The 20142-nt window shown below is 35.0% G+C and overlaps 3 protein-coding genes across 3 annotated transcripts; 2 read left to right on the forward strand and 1 right to left on the reverse strand.

Moving 5' to 3' along the window:
• Positions 1-1695: 1695 nt before the first annotated feature.
• LOC122607420 (fructokinase-1) lies at positions 1696-6672 on the forward strand. Its single transcript, XM_043780391.1, has 5 exons — positions 1696-2095; positions 3131-3384; positions 3854-4145; positions 5093-5245; positions 6029-6672. Exons 1-5 carry the CDS (start codon positions 1748-1750, stop codon positions 6416-6418), a joined length of 1437 nt encoding a protein of 478 aa, XP_043636326.1. The 5' UTR covers positions 1696-1747; the 3' UTR covers positions 6419-6672.
• Positions 6673-8009: 1337 nt separating this feature from the next.
• Positions 8010-12329, forward strand: LOC122607077. The gene is made up of 2 exons (XM_043779996.1): positions 8010-8097; positions 9651-12329. Exon 2 carries the CDS (start codon positions 9723-9725, stop codon positions 11997-11999), a length of 2277 nt encoding a protein of 758 aa, XP_043635931.1. The 5' UTR covers positions 8010-8097; positions 9651-9722; the 3' UTR covers positions 12000-12329.
• Positions 12330-13253: 924 nt separating this feature from the next.
• On the reverse strand, positions 13254-18674 carry LOC122608097 (flowering locus K homology domain-like). Its single transcript, XM_043781189.1, has 7 exons — positions 18598-18674; positions 17255-17606; positions 14941-15187; positions 14683-14831; positions 14275-14550; positions 13750-13944; positions 13254-13554 (listed from the first exon to the last, which is right to left on the reverse strand). The coding sequence occupies exons 2-7, from the start codon at positions 17591-17593 to the stop codon at positions 13375-13377; spliced, it is 1386 nt and encodes a 461-aa protein (XP_043637124.1). The 5' UTR covers positions 17594-17606; positions 18598-18674; the 3' UTR covers positions 13254-13374.
• Between the last annotated feature and the right edge of the window lie 1468 nt (positions 18675-20142).

The following is a 20142-nucleotide window of genomic DNA, read 5'->3' on the forward strand; positions in this document are numbered from 1 at the left end:
TTGAACCAACTTTAACCTTTGAATTGAAATCAAATGTTATGATTCAAACTTGATCATTGAATTTTAACTTTTGATTTTAATTCAAGAGTTAAGATTCTCAATTTTACCTATAAAATTGAAATAAAGGTGATTATAACTTTAAAGGATTCGTGCTAATCAAACTCGCAATTGATCACATTATCAACTCATAATTGATTCATAGTAGGATCTTATATGATTACATATTATATTATTATCAATGTTTTCAGATATCACCGTAAAAAAATAAATAAATAATGATAGTTTGTCTTTTTTATTTTTTATTTTCATCATTAAATTTTGGTTCACCAAAAATATTATTACTTTTTCTTAATTTTCTAATGCCCTAATGGATATATCATATATCACTCTTAAAATTTGAATTCATTCCGTTTCAGTCCTAACTTGTAAGAAGTCTCATGGAAGTTAACACAAATACCATTTCTTATTTCATAATCATAAGAAATCTCTCTTTTAAGCCAAACAGACATAGAAATTTATGAGATTTCAATTATCTTTTAAAATCTCTTCAAATCATCCATGAACCAAAAGCCTTCTAGTGTTTGCGTTTGATAAATATTTGGCTTATCTAAAACCAAAATTGTGACGTTACATAAAGTTGGCGGTCGGTAAAATGGTCCAACATTACCTTACTAGTAAACTATCATACAACCTGCTATCACTTCACAAATTAAACCCCATGACTATACAACCTATGCGTAGCCTACGTCAATAGCGATGATGTTCCCATACTTTGTCTATTGCCTTAAAAAGAGCAAAGTTTAAAATTAAAAATTTTCGAAACTATACTTGAAAGCTAAAACTATTCCCGGAGCTAGAAACTAAAACATCAATGATGAGATGGTGTAGTGATTTGATGTTTCCCTAATAACCTATAGGTCTCAGGTTCGAATCATCATTCTACCAACTTTAAGATATAGATAATCCTTCTATTAGGGCTTACTTGAGTATACTAGAGGCAGAGTGAGGATTTATTGTTAAGGGGGGCTCAACTATATATTTTTCCCAATTGTTATATACAATACAATGTAAAAGACATAACCATTTTAATATAATGTTAGTAATGTAGAATGTTATTATGATGGTTTACTTTTATGAGCCCAATGTAAAGATTTTACTTGCACTCCCATGGCTAGAAAGCAAACGTATATAGATTGGGGTGACTCTGTTCGAAAAGACCTTTGTACTATTCGGCTATGAGTTAGCCTTGCAATGGAAAGCACGGAAGGTTAGTAGGGGTTGAGCACCCGTCAGTTCCCCTACTGGCTCTGACCCTAGCTATACACGGGTTCAAGTCTGAGAGGGCAGAGTTTACCCTGTTAATCGTCGTGCTCTCAGGCGGATTAGTAAGACGTTTCCCTCCATTAGGTATTTGAAATAAGCATTTCTACTTCGAGTGAGCTCTCTAACGCTAACCCGGTTAAGAAAACGTATATTAGACGTCTAATCATTGCACGAAATTTCAAGCAAAATTTAAAAAAGAAAAAGAATGAAAAAGCTGGAAGCTAAAACATAGAATTGGTTAACCTTTTTGTATTTCATAAAACCCTAATCCAGACAGAACTCCCCATTTTTCCATTTCCCAGCTTATTCTTTGAAAAATCAACAAATATTTTAGACCCAAAAATATAAAAACAACTCAAAACACATCAAATTCTTTCCATCAATTTATCTTGCAAATAACAACAAAAATTAAAATTTTCCATCAATGTATACCCTAAATCTTTACACTCCAAAACCCAATTATGTATTACATAATACCAATTCTAATAATAAAATCTTGGCCCAAAACCAAAAATTTAAATCTTCCCAATTCAAACATGTAATTAAGACTAACCCTTTTCAGATTAAGTGTAAAAGTTATGAACTCGGTGTTTCAATTTCTGAAAATCATAATAGTAAAAAAAATTCTTTGTTAAATTTGAAAGAATTTGATGTTTCTACACTTGGGAATTTATGTGTTGATGTTGTGTTAAATGTTGCTAAATTACCACCTGATTCTGTTGATGAAAGAAAAGATTATATGGAACAGCTTTCTAAATCACCACCTGATAAGGTTTGTTTTTGTTTGATGTTTTTTTCAGGTTTTATTCGGTTTACTTGTTTGTGTAGTTTGTGATAAGGACTAAAGAGTTGTTTGTTTGTGTTGGCTTAGTTGATGTAGTTGGTTTTTGGATTTGGGTTGGGTTATATTGATAGCGGTAAACGGGCTTTTGAGAAATAGGAAGTTTTGATTGCTGTAAGAATGTGTAAGTGACTGAAATGGGACACAAAGAGTACTTATAGAAAGTAGGAGTAAAATCGGGGAAATGGAAAGTACGTTGGTAATCTATGCATAATAATAGTTTGTGCATTTCGTTATTAGTTAGTAATACTTAGATTTGGTTATGAGTCTGTGTGCGTATGTTGGTTATTTGTCATGTTTTATTCGCCTTAGTTGGGTTGTGGGTCCGGTTTAGGTTGTATTGTTAACATACTAAAAGACCATCTTTTAATGACTTAAGTAGTTAAATGTTGAAGTAAGTACAATGACTTAAGCTGGACAAATAAGAATGTGCGTCGTTTTTCCTGCAAAAAAAAAAAGGTTTTGGAATTGGTTATTAGTTACTGTGTGTAATATGGGTTTTTAACAATTGAGTTTTAATGGGGGTACAAAGCATGCTATAACTAGGTTCCTGTGGAGATCATGCATTTTAACTTTTCAAGGGTGTTTGGATGACTGATAATGTGATATGATCAAAAAACTTATTATATACTGATTATTTTGGATAGTATTGTAAGATCATCTCATCATCATTAGCTTAGACAAATTATTTGATTTTAGATAATGATTCAGATGATCAATTTCAAGACGACATTTATGAGAACTTTCGTAATGTTCTGCTTATTATTTAAGGTCAAAATAGTCAGGTCTGGATAAGCCGATAAAAAGCTTTCCTATAGACGTCTGACTTAGATAAATGTAAAGTTACCTTCACTAATTCTACGTAATAATCACTTTTGGAATGTAGATTTCTGATTTCCCCAATTTTACCATCTTTATCTGTCAGACTCTTAATCTAGGGTTGAAATCTGTTGGTTTTGATTATAGAAATACTGGGAAGCTGGTGGTAACTGCAACATGGCTATAGCAGCAGCAAGATTAGGATTATGTTGTAATGTCATTGGTCATGTTGGGAATGAAATTTATGGAAAGTTTCTCTTGGATGTGCTTCACGATGAGGGGATTAATGTGATAGGGATGAGAGAAGAGGAGGATGATATTATCAACAGGTCGAGTAGTGAATACGAGACACTTTTATGTTGGGTCTTGGTGGATCCGTTGCAAAGACACGGGTTTTGCAGGTACAAGTGAATAATTAAAGGTTCGTTCAAGTTTAAGTTGGTTAATATCTGAGTTATTGTTTTCATCAGTATAGAGGTGGCAATATGGGTGTGTTGGGTTAAATTCTGTTGGTTGGAAGTTGGAACGGTTGTTTATAGTATGGCTTGAAATGGACCACAGGGCCAGGTTGTGCAGTGATGACCCTAATGTTTGTTCCGCTTTTGTAAATAACAAACGCTTTATTATACCTGTAAAAACAATAATTTTACAGTAATGGCATAATCTTCAAATGAACCCATTTTGGAGGTTGTATGCATTAAAGTTAGACATCGGACAACTTTCAACATCTTCGGCCCGTTTGACCCCTTTCCCTTTCAGCTAAATCTTTAATTGACCTATTTGAGATAACACACGACCCTAATCAATCCATTCATAACTCAATCGACTGAAATTGCAACCTCTAGTATTTGACCTTGATTCGTTTATTAGTCGAGCAGATTTTAGCAAGGAGCCTGCATTTGCTTGGATGAAAAGATTATCTGATGAAGTGAAGTCAAATATTCAAAAGTCAAAAGTCCTTTTCTGTAATGGATATGGCTTTGATGAGCTTCCTGCTGGACTAATTTCTTCTGCCCTGGAATATGCGATCGAAGTTGGAACATCCATCTTTTTTGACCCCGGACCAAGGGGGAAGTCTCTTGCTGTTGGAACACCCGAAGAACAAGAAGCTCTTGCCAAGTTGTTGAGATTCAGCGATGTTCTTCTTCTAACTTCAGAAGAGGTTTGCTTCATATCTTGTTTTGAGAGTATTTAAGTTTTTCTTGTTGATAGAATCTTTTACACTTTTATTGGTGGTAATATGGACAGGGTGGGCTGACCTGCAGTTTTTCACAAGTTTATTTGGTCTTCCCATAAATTTTTGGTCCGCACTTTTTTTGAATTTTAGATAGTAAACGTGTCAATTATGATTATGGATGATAATATAAATTTTGAAATAAAACAATTCAGACAGTTAGTATTTAAGCATTTTCAATACAGTTAAGGCGACTTTTAACCTGCTTGACCCGCTCTACCCTCTCAATTATTAGCTAATTTTCAAATTTATACCAATGAAGCGTTTATCTATAATTTGTCTTAATTGCCACCTCTGACAGGGTGGGCTGACCTGCAGTTTTTCACAAGTTTATTTGGTCTTCCCATAAATTTTTGGTCCGCACTTTTTTTGAATTTTAGATAGTAAACGTGTCAATTATGATTATGGATGATAATATAAATTTTGAAATAAAACAATTCAGACAGTTAGTATTTAAGCATTTTTCAATACATCACCAAATTTCTGCTTTAATAGCCTCTTTTACTAGGTTGAATTGCTTGCAATAAATGTGAATCCTAGAAAGTTTAAATTGAGTGTATAATAGTCTTTTTCAATCTTGAACAATAAAGTGATTAAACAAAAAGGTTTTTCTATATTGTAATATTGATTCTAGATACAGCAAACCTCCTAAATTATTTCACTGAAAAGTTAGATTAGTATTTGAATACTATAACTTTTTGTAATGACGCACTAATTGTTGATAAACAGATTAAAGAATTTTGGACCAAATGTGTTTGGTCCAAGCCAACCCATGCCATAGATGAGCTGTTTTGGTTTGTTATCAGGGATTCTTTTTCTTTTTTAGCTTTAATGTTTGTTTTTAATTCACAGTTATCGACTTTTTTTTTTGTCAGGCTGAATCAATGACTGGCTTGCGTAACCCTGTAGCAGCTGGAAAGCAGTTGCTCAATAAAGGAGTTCGCACAAAATGGGTGATTATTAAAATGGGATCAAAGGGTTCTGTTCTAATCACCAGATCTGGCATATCCTGTGCACCTTCATTCAAGGTATGACTATCACTTGTCTATTTAACTACCTATGGGTTTAAACATGCCTGTTATTAAGGTTTTGATGGCATCATCATCCGACCTGTATTCTATTCATTCTGAGTTGCTACTCTATCGATTGTCTGACCCCGGTCTTAGCCTAGTCACGGTTCTGGCTAAGCCTACTTACTAAACTCAAGGTAGTAAATATTGGTTCCCAGTATTACATTGGTCAACCACCTTTAAGGATCAATCGATCTTTGTGGCGATATATCAGCGATATTATCGAGAACCATAAATTGTAAAGCAATTTGTTTTATTTTTTTAAAAAGTGAAATTAGCAATATCGTAACAAAATAAATCAATAACCACAAAAAACTCTGCTTATATTTGACAAATTCCTTGATTTATAATATAGTGCTTATTATAATCATATCTAGTAAAATAAATACTCGAGGACAAACCACAGAATGGACAAAAAGTGTTAAGTACCATCTCAACCCGTTTTGACCAGTTAGAGACAAAGGATCACTCAGTCCACTTATGAATGAATGGATCAAAGTGGTCACCTCTAGTTACCCAACACAAGACGCAGAACAAAATCGTAACTAGTCTAATCTAAATTCGACTTTTTAAATGGTCACTTCTAGCTACCCAATCTCAAGTTGAGCGAATTATAACTAAGCCGGTCGAAATGGTCGCCTCTAACTAACCAGCATCGTTAATTATGTATAAAATCTGTCATTAATAATCGTTGCTATATGATATAAACCTTTTTAACAAATGGTAAATCTTTTGTAACAGGTTAATGTCATGGACACTGTTGGATGTGGGGACAGCTTTGTGGCTGCAATTGCATATGGTTACATACACAATATGCCATTAGTTCACACATTGACCATAGCCAATGCAGTGGGCGCAGCAACGGCCACAGGTTGTGGGGCTGGTAGGAATGTTGCAAATTTGCAAAAGGTCATCTCACTAATGAGGGAGTTAAACCTTAACGAAGATGACAACTTTTGGAACAAACTACTTCATGAAAATATAAATGAAGAAGACGTCACCGTTCTCTCAAAATCATCAGTAAATGGAATCAATGACGGATTTTTGAACCATGTGACACCCCAAAAGGTGGTGAGTGAGGTTCTTCATAAACTTGAGGCTCCATTGGCAGATGGAATACTGTCGTCTTGAAAATGTAGTTTCCCCTGATTTTTCCGAGTAAGCTCGTGATTATTGATTTGTGTATGCTATTATATTTAGAGCAGGAAACAGAAATGTTAGAAACTGAGATTTGGTGATGTGGTTTTGGTGTTCTGTGTTGACAAGCATTGAAAATCAATGCTTGCTGCTATATTAATGTAGAGCTACTTTTTTGTTTATTGTTGTAAAAACAGCTGAATTTTGGTTAGTTGATGAAACTATGAAAGCATTCCTTTAGGTGGTTATCTTTTGAGATTTCAGATCCATTTATGTGTTTCTTCCTTAACGTATGCAGACCGACTGACCAAGTACTTACCAAACGTGTTATCTGTATGCGTAATGACAGTAATAAGTTCGTCGATAACATTGATGCTAGCTTGCAGTCTGTCATGAATGTTCTATCTTCCGAGAGTTTATGTAAAACCCATGTTTTCCTAGGATTGCTTAAATATGTGTTTCTTTTAGAACGTGTTGGGTGTTCATCTTGCCTGTACAGATATATTAAATCGTTGACTTTTAAATGGTTTATATTTTTAGTTGATACACTTCAACTTTATATGGTTTTACTTTTTAGTTTTTACACTTTAAACTTAATTAGTAGTTTTTTTTTTGTCAGTATCTTTTTAATTTACATGTTAAATGCATGGAAACTGAATCAGCAACGAAGCGTGAAATCGTGAATATACCACCCTAGCTTGTTATTCATAGTTTCACTAAATTAGTTTGTGTGTTCGTTTGAATAGATCTGTTCAATCCAATTCAGTTAGATGAATCCGATTAGATTTTGGTTTCCAAAATATAGATTTGAACCTTCTAAACTAATTACGAAAACCGAATATCCAAACTAATATTCTGTTTCTTTGTTGGTCGATAAGGTATTGTATTGACTCGTAAAATTTAACTTGCGAAATTTGAAAACGAAATGTTACCATGTCAATTAGTTTAAAAATTGGAAATCAAACACCCACCGTAAGAACTGATGCATAAAATTTGATTGCATACTTCATACTTGAAAATAAATACATAAATTATATGATACGATTATCACTTCCCGCTTAGAAAATCTATATCTATCTAATTCCTTTAGAATATAATCTAATAATGAAAATTTTTATTAGGTATTTTTCGAAAATGTTTTAAGCTTTTTAAATGTTGCAACTAAACATACCCGATTTGTTTTTAAACTAGGGTTTTGTTAAACGTAACTTTAAGGATTCTTTATTTAATATGACTTATACACCTTTCATTATTCTCAAGCTGGGGATAAAAATTGGAAGAAAATGCTCAATGTCATTATTCTTATTGCTATTTGGAGCCTCTAGAAATCGAGGAATGATGCGGTGTATAATATGGTATTTTCTACCGCTCATATGATCTTTGAAGAGATTAGATCCATGGCGTTTTTATGGTTTCCAAATATTAAAAAAAAAAAAAGATAAATAGTGAAAGAAGACTTAATTTAACTAGAGGGGAGTTGGGGGTAAAATGGGAAAGTTAAAAGAGTAAAACGGATGAAGATGACCTAATTGCCCTGGATAAAACACAAGCCCTAGAAAACAACTTATCTCATAGACTCGTACCCCTATCTTTGGTTTTCCCTTGGTTACCCTCACAAAAATTTTCCTCTGTTTAATAAATCTTATAAATAATACCCTCCAATATCGTTTCAGGTATACTTTCATTCCCCCGCCAAATTCATTCATTCTATTCTTATATAACTTCCCCTTTTTTGTTTCTTGATTTATTTATACACTATATTATTTATTTATTGTTAATAAAAAAACGCAATAATTATTGTTTTTTTTCTTGTATTGTTATTATTGCTTTTTTTCTCTTTCTGTTTGGATCTATTGGATGGGTTGGGTTTTCTTTATTTTTTAGACAAGTGTTTCTGGCTCCATCTATTATATATGTTATATACTTATATCTGTATGTATGTATATAAATATATGTAAATGTAAATTTCAATATGTGAATCACAGATTCTTGGAAACTAATCTAAAACAGCAATAAAGTGTCTGAATTTTCATATTTATGAAGCGTTAGCTTCTATATTTTTCATATGTATATATGCGATAAATACGAATCAAAATCGTTTTTTGAAAATACAAGCAAGATTGCTAGAAATCTCAAATTTAAAAAGTATGGAAGATTAGTTTCCATGAAATCGGAAATTTAAAATTAATACTTGAACGAAATACATAGCGAAAAGATATATACATGAATACTTGAATAGAAGGTTTCAAGTGCTTTAAAAAGATTCAAGTTAATAGTTAAACTTGATTTTAAACACACTAAGTTAGATGTTATTATTATATATTAAGTTTGCTTCGATTTGGCATAATGGTGTTCCTTTTCTAAGTACCTCTCATATACTTTGTTATATAGCTGTAAAGGTTGAAACTTGACATTCAAATCGAAAATGTAGATTATACTTGGTTGTTGCTAGGTTTATGCAGTTAAGTTGTCCGGCCACATTCATAAAGTAGTAATCTTTTTACATAGTTGGCAGAAGTATAATGCTAACAGTACAGTCTCGGATTATGTTAGAATTTTAGTTTAATGGTCATTGTACTTTATATGCATTAGGAGGTACAGAGTGACCCCCCCCCCCCCCCCCCCCCGGTATAAAGCTATTGGGACCAAAATAGCGGGGGTTAAGGTGGCAACGACCCTTCCGGGGTTCTAGGGTGCCCCTAGTGGGGTCTAGGCCCTTGTGGCGGTCTCACTGGACTTTATGTATTTATTGCGCTAATAAGGCGTATAACTTATAAGTTATGTGATGGTGCTTATATTTCGATATGTTTTTTTGGCCTATAACCATCCATAACTTCTTGGAGAAGTTTGACGACAGTTACAACTTTTTTTTTTTTTTTGTTTCTATGGTTTTTCATCCATCCAGATCAGAAACACATAAAAAAAACATATGCTTTGATATCCTATTGCAACCAGAATTTTAGATTTATAGTTGAATTCTAGAATATTATAATACGTATTACCCCAATACAAAATTTGTGTAACCCTAACTATATAGGAACGAATTGTACACGATTCGAGTTGATATCTGGTCTACTGAAATATATTCCCTTAATTACTGGTTTCTGACAAATAATGCTTTCTACTCCTTGTTGCATACTTGTTTGTAATTTTGTCTGATTAATATGTTGATGGTGATATGTTAAAAAAAAAGATTGTGATATTTAAACTTGACTTGTTGAAATAGGTCATTTGGCTGCGAGATTGATGCTTCTTGTCTTTGAGAATCTGGAACTCTTTTGAGATTATTGTCGATCCTATGGAAAACCATGACATGATGATTGGTCAAAGGCCAGACATACCTTGGCAGAATCATAATTTGGAATTGGGTCAAACCCTTAAGCATGAAATCGAATTGGGAGATAATGGCAGTCGTCGCATAAGTTTGGCAGCCGAGTTGGGAGAAAATGGCAGTCGTCGCATAAGTTTGGCACATCACCATGATCTTCTTTTAGACCATGAGATGACGACAATGCCACATTCACATCATCATCATGGTAATGGAGATGAAACCGAGTTTGATGATAGAAATCAACATGAGAACAGATACGATGATGGCAATGCAGGCAATGATGATGATGTGGATCATCATGTTGGTCAACAGTCGGTCAACAATCCCGAAACTCAGATGGTTCTTTCTGATGAATGTCATGAGATGGGTTTATCGAATGGTCATGATCTTGTCACGCACAATAACTCTGATATGGGTTTGCCACCTGTGCCTCTATCTTTTCAGAGGCCTGAGTTTGTGCTAACACCTCAAGTTATTCAAACCCGAACCGCTCCTGCTCCAAACTATGAATTAACGGTAGGCCAAGAGTTTCCTGATGTTGCCAGCTGTCGTAGGGCATTGAGGCACACAGCAATTGCTTTACATTTTGAGATACAAACAGTTAAATCTGACAAAACACGCTTTACTGCCAAATGTGCAAGTGAAGGCTGCCCATGGAGAATACACGCTGCTAAACTACCTGGTGTACCTACTTTTACAATCAGAACCATCCACTCAGAACACAATTGTGGTGGAATCGCTCATCTTGGCCATCAACAAGCATCGGTTGATTGGGTTGCAAATACCGTTGAACAACGCCTTAAAGAAAACCCACAATGCAAACCAAAGGAGATTCTAGAGGAAATTCATCGGGCCCATGGAATTACATTATCATACAAACAAGCATGGAGAGGCAAAGAACGGATAATGGCAGCTCTACGTGGATCATTTGAAGAAGATTACCGTCTTTTACCACAGTATTGTGAGCAAGTTAGACGTACAAATCCTGATAGTATCGCTTCGGTTTATGTGAATCCTGCAGATAACTGTTTCCAGCGTCTTTTTATCTCGTTTCAAGCTTCCATTTATGGGTTTTTGAATGCGTGTAGACCGCTTCTCGGCCTTGATAGAACCGTTTTGAAGAGTAAGTATCTCGGGACGTTACTTTTTGCTACAGGTTTTGATGGCGATGCTGCATTGTTTCCTTTAGCATTTGGTGTTGTTGATGAGGAAAATGAAGAGAATTGGATGTGGTTTCTTTCTGAGCTCCATAACTTGTTAGAGCTTAACACTGAGAACATGCCAAGACTCACAATATTATCTGATAGACAGAAAAATATCGTTGAGGGAGTGGAAGCCAATTTTCCAACAGCTTTCCATGGCTTCTGTATGCGCCACCTCAGCGAGAGTTTCCGAAAGGAGTTCAACAACACTATGCTTGTAAACCATCTTTGGGATGCAGCAAATGCCCTTACCGTCATGGAGTTTGAATCGAAAATACTTGAAATCGAGGAGATATCACAAGAAGCCGCTTATTGGATTCGACGCGTTCCTCCACGTTTATGGGCTACGGCTTATTTTGAAGGGACTCGCTTCGGTCAGTTAACAGCTAACATAATTGAGTCATTAAACGTTTGGATTCTTGAAGCTTCTGGGCTCCCAATAATACAGATGATGGAGTGTATTCGTAGGCAGTTAATGATGTGGTTCAATGAGAGACGTGAAACCAGTATGCAATGGACTTCGATCCTTGTTCCTACTGCTGAGAGACTTGTGTCAGAAGCTATTGATCGTGCACGAACTTATCAAGTGCTTAGAGCAAATGAAGCCGAATTTGAAGTTATTTCACACGAAGGAACTAATATTGTTGACATTAGAAACCGTCGGTGTTTATGTAGGGGATGGCAGCTCAACGGGCTTCCATGTGCTCATGCTGTGGCAGCTCTTCTTTCATGTAGACAAAACGTTCATCGGTTTACCGAGAGTTGTTTTACAGTGGCAATGTATAGGAAAGCATATTCTCAAACAATACATCCCGTTCCTGATAAGACACTATGGAAGGAAATGACGGATTTAGCCTCGTTAGGCGAGGGAAATAATGTTATGGATATCGTTATCAACCCACCAAAGTCTATCAGACCTCCAGGAAGGCCAAGAAAGAGGAGGGTTCGGTCCGAAGATCGGGGTCCCGTAAAACGGATTGTGCATTGTAGTCGTTGTAACCAGACCGGGCATTTTAGAACTACCTGCTCTGCTCCGATATGACGTGGGAGCCGATACTTTAAATCAACTAGTTAAGTCCTAATCGGACAAGTTTAAGTAAAACTCGACAAGATCAAGTGACGCATGGCTGAAGTTTTTTCCCTGTGGTTCGTGGTCAGTTTCAGGAAAAGGCTGAGTTTTGAATAAAGATTGTTTACGCTTTAATAAACTAATTAGTGTATATTGTAATAGGTTGCATCATATAAATGAGACTTCTTTAATATGGCCTCAGATCCTTCGGATTGTTTGAATATACATTTATGTATTATTTTTATATTATGTATACATGTTGAACAGACATTTTGATCACAAAGTTGATCATATTCCCTAACAGAAGTCTGTTGCTTGAACAAACTGTTGCAAAGATATAACTCGAATCGATAGAACAATGGACTTTCATGATGCAAATGAAAACACAGCTGAATAACTCTGTAAACATTTGTTGCAAAGGAACAATAATTGGTATTTATCTTAATTATTGGTCTAAAGAGATTAGATGTGTAAGATGCCATGTGTTAAGATTTAGATGGATAGACATGTCTTTACAGATACTATTTTGGTACATATAACTCTTACAAATCCAGATCATTTTGGGAGATTGGTGATCTTTGAATTGTATGAGCCTAGTTAAGTCTGCTCCAACAAACTGATTTATTTTTTGGATAGAACAGAGAGCTCAATAATGTTGAGCTACTTATTTATATACTCAAACTAGCTTGGACTAAGTTCAAGGTTGAGTAATTTTATTAGAGATCAACTTGTTGAGAAAGTCTCATGAGCAGAAGGGTTTAAGATTTCTCATTTGGTATTAATAATTCTCATACTTCTGCTGAATCTTCAAACAAAGTTTAAACATAGACTGATTTTCCGATTTTCTTTAAAAAAAAAAGAGGGTATGTTAGTTGGTTAGTAAATGGTTCAACAATGTAAATGGGCATGGACATTTTAAGAAAGCAGACTAAACATAGTCGGCCTGATTTTCCAAACCCAGGGAAACACAGAAAAGGGGTCCGCATGTTGAATCTTAGCATCAAACAAAACTAGGCCACATCAAACCAAACTGCTTGATGAACTAGCATGTACCCTAATCGAAAGCATGCTCCAGTTTGATACTTGGCATAACATCATCTACATAAGAACACTAAAGCGTATTAAACAACAAAACTGTCGCATAAAGCAAACGCTTTGGTTAATCCATGACACACACACACACACACACACACAAAAAAAAACCATAAACAAAGTGGGCACAAAATCTTTTGTATTCAGTATATCAATTAATAAAGCACCCAAAAATCTCTAACGGAAAGTATCTTGAATACAACATTCTACCAATTCTTCTAAAACATCTAGCAATCATTAAACATTTTAAGCATCTCTAGTAGCCATAACTTCCTCCGTAAACAGCATTGCTATAGTCACCAGCGGCTGGTGCATGGCCAGGTGGAGCCGGCTGAGATGGGTAGCTAGGAACTTGACCAGGATAAGGGTTATATCCTTGACTAGCAGGTGGCCCAGTTTGGTTCTGGGCTGCTGTAGCGGCTTCAGCAATGAAATTCTGGATTGAACCACGAAAAAGATCAAGAGACCTTGTTAGCTCAAAAGAAAGAATTAAAAAGCCCGTAAACATCAACAAAAAGGTCGAAGACCCATGTTGATCTTCTTGGGCCACACGTCTACAGTGAGTTGTAAATTCTGACCAGTGGTTCCACTCATAAAATAATTTTAGAAAATCGAAATCTTCATATAATACCTGTATTAACTGCTGAGCAGTCTGAACTTGTGAAGCTGTTCCACTCATCTCAACTGTCATTTCATCAGGATTTCCCCTTGATTCTTGTACAGCAATAGTAGCACCACTGGTACGTCGGATATAGCTGATATTGGTTCCGGCTGTCCCAATTACAGCATCTGCGTATGTAAGCGGAACTTGCATGTTCTGTGAGACCTATGCAATACATGCAACTAAACGATTAATTACTCAGTTAATCAACTTCTCTGTAAATAATTCGATTTGAACCAAAAGTCATTTTGTCAAGACATTCACACCGTAGAGACTGATTGTATTAGAAACATACAAAAACGTATAACATCTGGTTTACTATCGAGTTTTATAGCTTTCACTTTTAAACCCCAAATTTAAGTCACAATAACCCTTAAAATGTGGAGTAAACTTAAGGGAATAAAGAAAAAAAAAGGATAGATTACGTTCTAGTTATCTTCTGGACATGAGCCTAAAAACAATTCAAAAGTGCAGATATTAAGTCTATAGTAATACCTTGGTGACCATTGACTGTTGTGGTTGTATGCTTGCAGTTGGAGGTGGTCCGACAGGCTGATCTCTAGCATATGAAGATGGAGGTTGACGAAGCTGCTTATCCATTGCCCCCACTGGTGGAAGATAGTCATAGCCGTACTGATGTTGAGGGGGCATATATTGAGAAGGTCTGAATCCGGGCCCAACACTTGCATTTAAGGAAAAACTTTGAGGTGGTGGTCCCCAGGGTTGGGGAGCAGCCATCTCTTGGTTTGGCCTTGCATTTGCCATTTGCATCTGTAATGGAAAAATAACTGTGTGAATCAATTATCCCAAGTACAAACTATGGCCCTAAAACATGAACTAACCATTTAACACTTACTGATGTTTAAAGACCCAAACTGTTAGAAACTAAACATGTAAACTTACTTGTTTCTCAAATATCCCAACAACACTGCGATCGACCAGAAACTTTCTTAGATGTGTGGCAATCAATTCAACACCCTTGTGTACACCTGAAGGTTCCCCTTGTACCTCCACAACATTATCATCAGGTAAAGCAAAAATTGGGAGGTTATCTGCATGAACACATTAAAACCTTATAGAAATCAGCTACAATAAACCATACAGTCAATAATGCAAACAAGAGTAAAACAACTGTATACAAAAAATAATTTTCCAACAAACCTTCTCTAAGTACTCGTATTATACAATTTGAAGAATCCTGTACAGTCTTTATGGTGGCACCCTGCTTGCCTATCAAGTTTCCAGCTTGTGTAGCAGCCAAAAGCAGCCTGGTGCAAATGGTTCCTCCAGGTGGTGGTGCACGAGCAGGATCGGCAAGATCATCAAGTATTCTTTGATGAACCTTGAGTAAACCATCCATTGCAGGTGGAATAGCCAAATCAGGTTCCTCCTTTGCAGAGATCAAGACCTAATGAATGAGCATATATCCAATTAGTGCACCAGATTTAACACATTAACTTTTGACCAAAAAATTATTTGAGCAATATCAAGGAAAATCCAGAATAGATTTCCATAACCTATCATTACTTTATGAATACAGATTCCCGTCATTATATCCTTGCCAAGGATCTTACAAAAGAGAGTCAATTGAGCGCGAAAGGACTAAGCCAACATAGAGATAGGTAGAGCATAGTCACTTTCTATGTTAAAGAAAAGAAAGCTTGAATCAGAGGCACAACATTCTAGGAACACCTTAATCTTTTTCTTTTAACCCACACAAATTTCTAACAAGGGGAAAAGATAGAATACAGCTTTATTGAAGAGCTTATGTTTATAAGACACCACACTTTATGCTCATGTCTCTAAAAGTACATATATCCTGATATCTTGTGAATATAACCTTATATGGTTCAAAATCAACATCGTCTCAAGCAACAGAATGAGATAAACTACCAAACTTCTTTTCTTTAACTTACCTTCATTTTGTGTTTTGATGTAAACATTTAGTTGCAATTACTTATAAATGAAGTGGTGCTCTTAAAGCCCGTTAAAAAGGCCAGAGCATGATTAATAATATTTTAAATATTTGGATATTTCACCTTGATACAGCTGACACCAAAAAATTATTTAGACAGATAACCAAATTAGCTAGATATGTTCTCACTCGTTACTTCCTTAATGTGAAAGATGTAAGATAATTTCTTTCATGTCACTTTTTGTTCATAGGATCCTCTGTTAAGCTTCTTTATTTATTTGTATTAACAATGTGTGGCAAGACATCGACCAACTAGTTCTGAAGTTACCGGATATGTACGAGCTTGTTGGTACAGACATCCACCCAGGGTACTTCTATATAAACTTAATCAGAGTGACTTTTCAGCACTTGAGATGCTCAATGCCGATCAATGCAACCTGAATCTTTGGCTCTTCTAACTGAAACCACTTTGACAACTGAAATGTTGCCTTATATTTGAGAGAACCTGCACATATTCATCTAAGTTATTGGGATAAAATAAACCTCTGCCCTTATGGTTGAGAGTTGTTATGTTTCTAACTTCACTTGTTCTTAAAATTCCCTTCCATTATATTCAAACTTAATATTTCATTTGCCATGAAAGTTATTAACCCGTTAAAAATGTTGGAAATTTGTCATTCGTTGTAGATTATAAAGTAAGCCTGTTATTAACAGGCAATGTCACACTTCAAAAGACATCCTGTCTGATCCCATTGGCACCCACTGTAGATATCACAAGTGAATGATTCATATGAATTTAATTACGCCTTCTTTAACGCTACATAGCTCCATTACATCCAGACTCGCAGCCAGACCACACTCATGGTTGCCAAAAGACCAAAGGTTAGTTTTTCTAGTCAAACTGACAGTTTGCTTCACTTGATAAAGCAAACAGTGTGCATCTGATAGATGAACTACGATCCTGTCTAGACCAATTACCTATGGCAAATCCATCTTGTCACAGTGTGTAACTCTACACACTCTCTTGACAAAAACTATATCAAAATCTGTTGGTATTTGTGGTATTCTGTTTGTAGTTCATTGAATTAAAACTCTCCTGCTGATCCATGAACAGAAACGTCTTTCTTGGTATTTGATCAAGTCATAAAGAATGATCCTTGTCACAAGGCAACTTTTTCGTATTTTGAGTATCTTTAGGTTATAATATCAATGATGTGCTTACTTTGTAATATTTAATATCCATGAAGTTAGTATACTGATTATCAATTTAACTCACAAAATTCACAACAGATTCAATAGAGACATGTGCACGGTACTCCAAGAAATAGGTAGTTACTCTCTGAAAGATAGAGAGATGGTAGGGAGGGGAGAGAGAAAAGGGGGGGGGGGGGGGATGAAATCAAGACGGTACTGATCAGCTCCAGAAGACGAATGATGTTTTCTGTGTATTTGCAACAACCTCTCTAGGGTAATAAACTCACAATTATATGACAACAGAGCTCCAACATATATGCAGGAACAGAACGATTTGAAAGTACATAAACTTTTAAAGGAACTTACACATCTTTCCATAGTGCCAGGAGGACCGTCTAGAATCTTGATGCGGGCCTTTGTTTCTTCACAGGTTTTCTTTATGTACTCTCCCTTGCGACCGATTATGCTCCCGACTTTTTGAACAGGAACCAGTATCCTAAACACATTCTCTCCTGGCCATCCAGGCCATCTCTTTTCTAAAGGGACATCCGCAAAAGTATTGCCTTGTTCCTTCTCTGTAACTTCAGTTTCCACCGCATCAGCATCACCTTGTTCATTCTCATTCTCAGGCACTTGAACCTCCAAGGGAACAGAGTTCTCGGGCATCACTTCTGTCTCTTGTTCATTAACATTTTCCTCAGCCATGCTTCTTGAAATCCTAACAGCAAATAAAATCAATTAACCCATATGTAAACTTTTAGAGTGGGTCATTGCAAACACTTTTTATTCATTAGAATTCAATTTTTACAAATAATTAACATGATATTATAAAAGCATCATAATAAGGAAAAAGGTCACAAATATAAAACTTGACTGATCGTTAATCAAGTTTCAACAGTTCCATTCCTATGGAAACTTTTTATAACTAATTAAAATGAGTTTCCTAATGAACAGTTAGTCAGTTATGGAACTATGTCACAATTTACTTAAACTTTTCAAGCCAGACTCGCATAAACGACATTACAGTTTTTTTTGCCAACAAGTAGAAAATATCAAAATAAACGTTATATAAATCCAAAGAAAAATCATAACTTGCGTCCGAACTACCATTTTCAACCAGACAAGTCCTCAAACCAAATTTATACTCGAATAGCTTAATCATTACATGAGCTAAAAATCACAATACATACAATTAACCAAAGAAACTCTCACACACACCATAAAAACTTAAAGAAATGCAAAACTTATCGAATTATTGTAAAAAGGACCAAATTCGTAAAAATGCCGGACTTTGACTTCTCGAATTTCTAGCTTTTCTTTGATCCCCCCCCCACCCCACCACACACACACACACACACACACACACACATATATATATATATTAGTCCTTCAATCAATTTTTAGGTTTTAAAAGACAAATGCAACGATCAATGCACAAAACACCAATCTTTACTTACACACACACACACACAAAACCCTAAATAGAATTGAATAAAAAAAAAGATGATCAATTTAACAATTTTATGCATATATAACCAACAATATATATACACACACACAAAAGAGCACGAAAATTAAAACAGAAAATACACAATATATATTCAAATATATAGATATATAATTCGATTCACATAATATGGGAAAAAAATTGAAATTAAATTAATAATTAACAAATGAAATCAAAAGACGGAGAAGTAAAAATTACTTACTAGGGTTTTATCGCGAAAGAGAAACGACGATGTGTGTGAGAGAGAAAAAAAAAGATATCAGAGTTAGGGGTGCGATTTAAAACTTTCAAGATTATGTTTCTGTTGAGATAACTATATATAGATACGGAGGTTCAATCTTTTGATAAAGTCATTTTTGGTCCTTGAAGTTTTTGATTTTATTCAAGTTTGATTTCGTACTTTTCATCTCGTATTACTGGGGCCGGTAGCGGAGTGGAGTTAGCTTGAACAAGTTCAATAGATTCGTTAGCTTTTGACTTCACTTGAAATTATTATTTTAATTTTGGTTTTAATTAAATTTGTTTAAATAGATTATGTAGGTCTAATCTTTAAAACGAAAGAATTCAATTATTATATGATATCTTTGGTCATAATATTATACTTTGTACCAACGCTGGCAATGGCGGTAGACACGGTGACAAAAAGTGATAGTGATAACGGAGATTATGGTAGATTCTATGAGTTGTGTACTTGTGTTAAAAATAAAGATCTGTTTATTGAAAGGATGTTGTAGGTTTTTTAAGAGATACAAAATTAATGGTGTATTACAAAAGAGGGGTATTTCATAGTTCAAAATTTGAATAGTTTAGAATGGAGCAAAATACTTTATAAAGAACGAGCATAGTGTCCGCGCGTTGTGATGGTGATGGAGATCGAGGGAGGCAGTGGAGAAGGGGGCGGTGAGTGATTGAAGGTCAATATATGAGAGTGTGTTATGATTATAGTGAATGGGGAAAATGATGGTATATAAGGGTTTTATGTTTAAGTATGGTTATTTTGGAAAGAAAAAATATGTTTAATTTCTTAATCCTAATTCTTTTTATATTATATAAAGGGATTAAGATCTTCTAAAGTTCAAATGAATTTTATAGGTGAAGTTAAGATTAAAAAGTCATCTTGAATTCTTAACCCTTGATTTTAATCTAATGGTCAAGATTCTTTAAACTTTCCCTATAAAGTTACTTGAACTTTAAAGGATCTCTATCAATTATAAAAGAGGGTATAGATTACTGATGGTACCACACTATCACCTGATTATATTCCATGACGGGGAATTCACCATCGGTGAAAGAAAACCTCATAACATAAAATGAAAAATCTCATTTTCGTAATGAGAGACTTGAACCCATTTTAATACATTGTTTACCTTATCTATACTCTTTTATAAAATATATTACCCGCATCTTTTTAAGCATACTCCACATCTCCACCTACCTCATTTAAGTGTGTGCCAAAACTACCCTTAATTATTCAATTTACAAAAATTATCTTTCAACTTTTAAAATAACTACATTACCTCCTGAACATTAATAACCTAAACTACTCACTTACGTCACCAGTGTTGTTGCCACCACCTATCGCCCCCGTTGTCAGTCGACGCCATCACCACCACGAGTTGTCGCCGCAACCACTACACCGCCGCCGGTTTGTGGGTTTTTCTTTAGTAAAGTGAAAATTGTTGTAATTTGGTTGCATAGATGTAAAATGATTTCTAAAATGCTTTTGAATGTACTTGTTTTTTCGACA

This window comes from Erigeron canadensis, chromosome 7 (genome assembly GCF_010389155.1).
Source record: "Erigeron canadensis isolate Cc75 chromosome 7, C_canadensis_v1, whole genome shotgun sequence".
In the NCBI taxonomy this organism is placed as follows: Eukaryota; Viridiplantae; Streptophyta; class Magnoliopsida; order Asterales; family Asteraceae; genus Erigeron; species Erigeron canadensis.

Bases quoted from the DNA above. Each gene is read 5' to 3' on its own strand.
- LOC122607420 (XM_043780391.1), top strand. From the start codon at position 1,748: ATGTATACCCTAAATCTTTACACTCCAAAACCCAATTATGTATTACAT. The intron at 2,096-3,130 runs GTTTGTTTTTGT...TTTTGATTATAG, and splicing joins CTAAATCACCACCTGATAAG to AAATACTGGGAAGCTGGTGG. The intron at 5,246-6,028 runs GTATGACTATCA...CTTTTGTAACAG, and splicing joins CCTGTGCACCTTCATTCAAG to GTTAATGTCATGGACACTGT.
- LOC122607077 (XM_043779996.1), top strand. From the start codon at position 9,723: ATGGAAAACCATGACATGATGATTGGTCAAAGGCCAGACATACCTTGG.
- LOC122608097 (XM_043781189.1), bottom strand. From the start codon at position 17,593: ATGGCTGAGGAAAATGTTAATGAACAAGAGACAGAAGTGATGCCCGAG. The intron at 15,188-17,254 runs GTAAGTTCCTTT...CTCATTCATTAG, and splicing joins CTGGCACTATGGAAAGATGT to GTCTTGATCTCTGCAAAGGA. The intron at 14,551-14,682 runs GTAAGTTTACAT...TTTCCATTACAG, and splicing joins TTGGGATATTTGAGAAACAA to ATGCAAATGGCAAATGCAAG.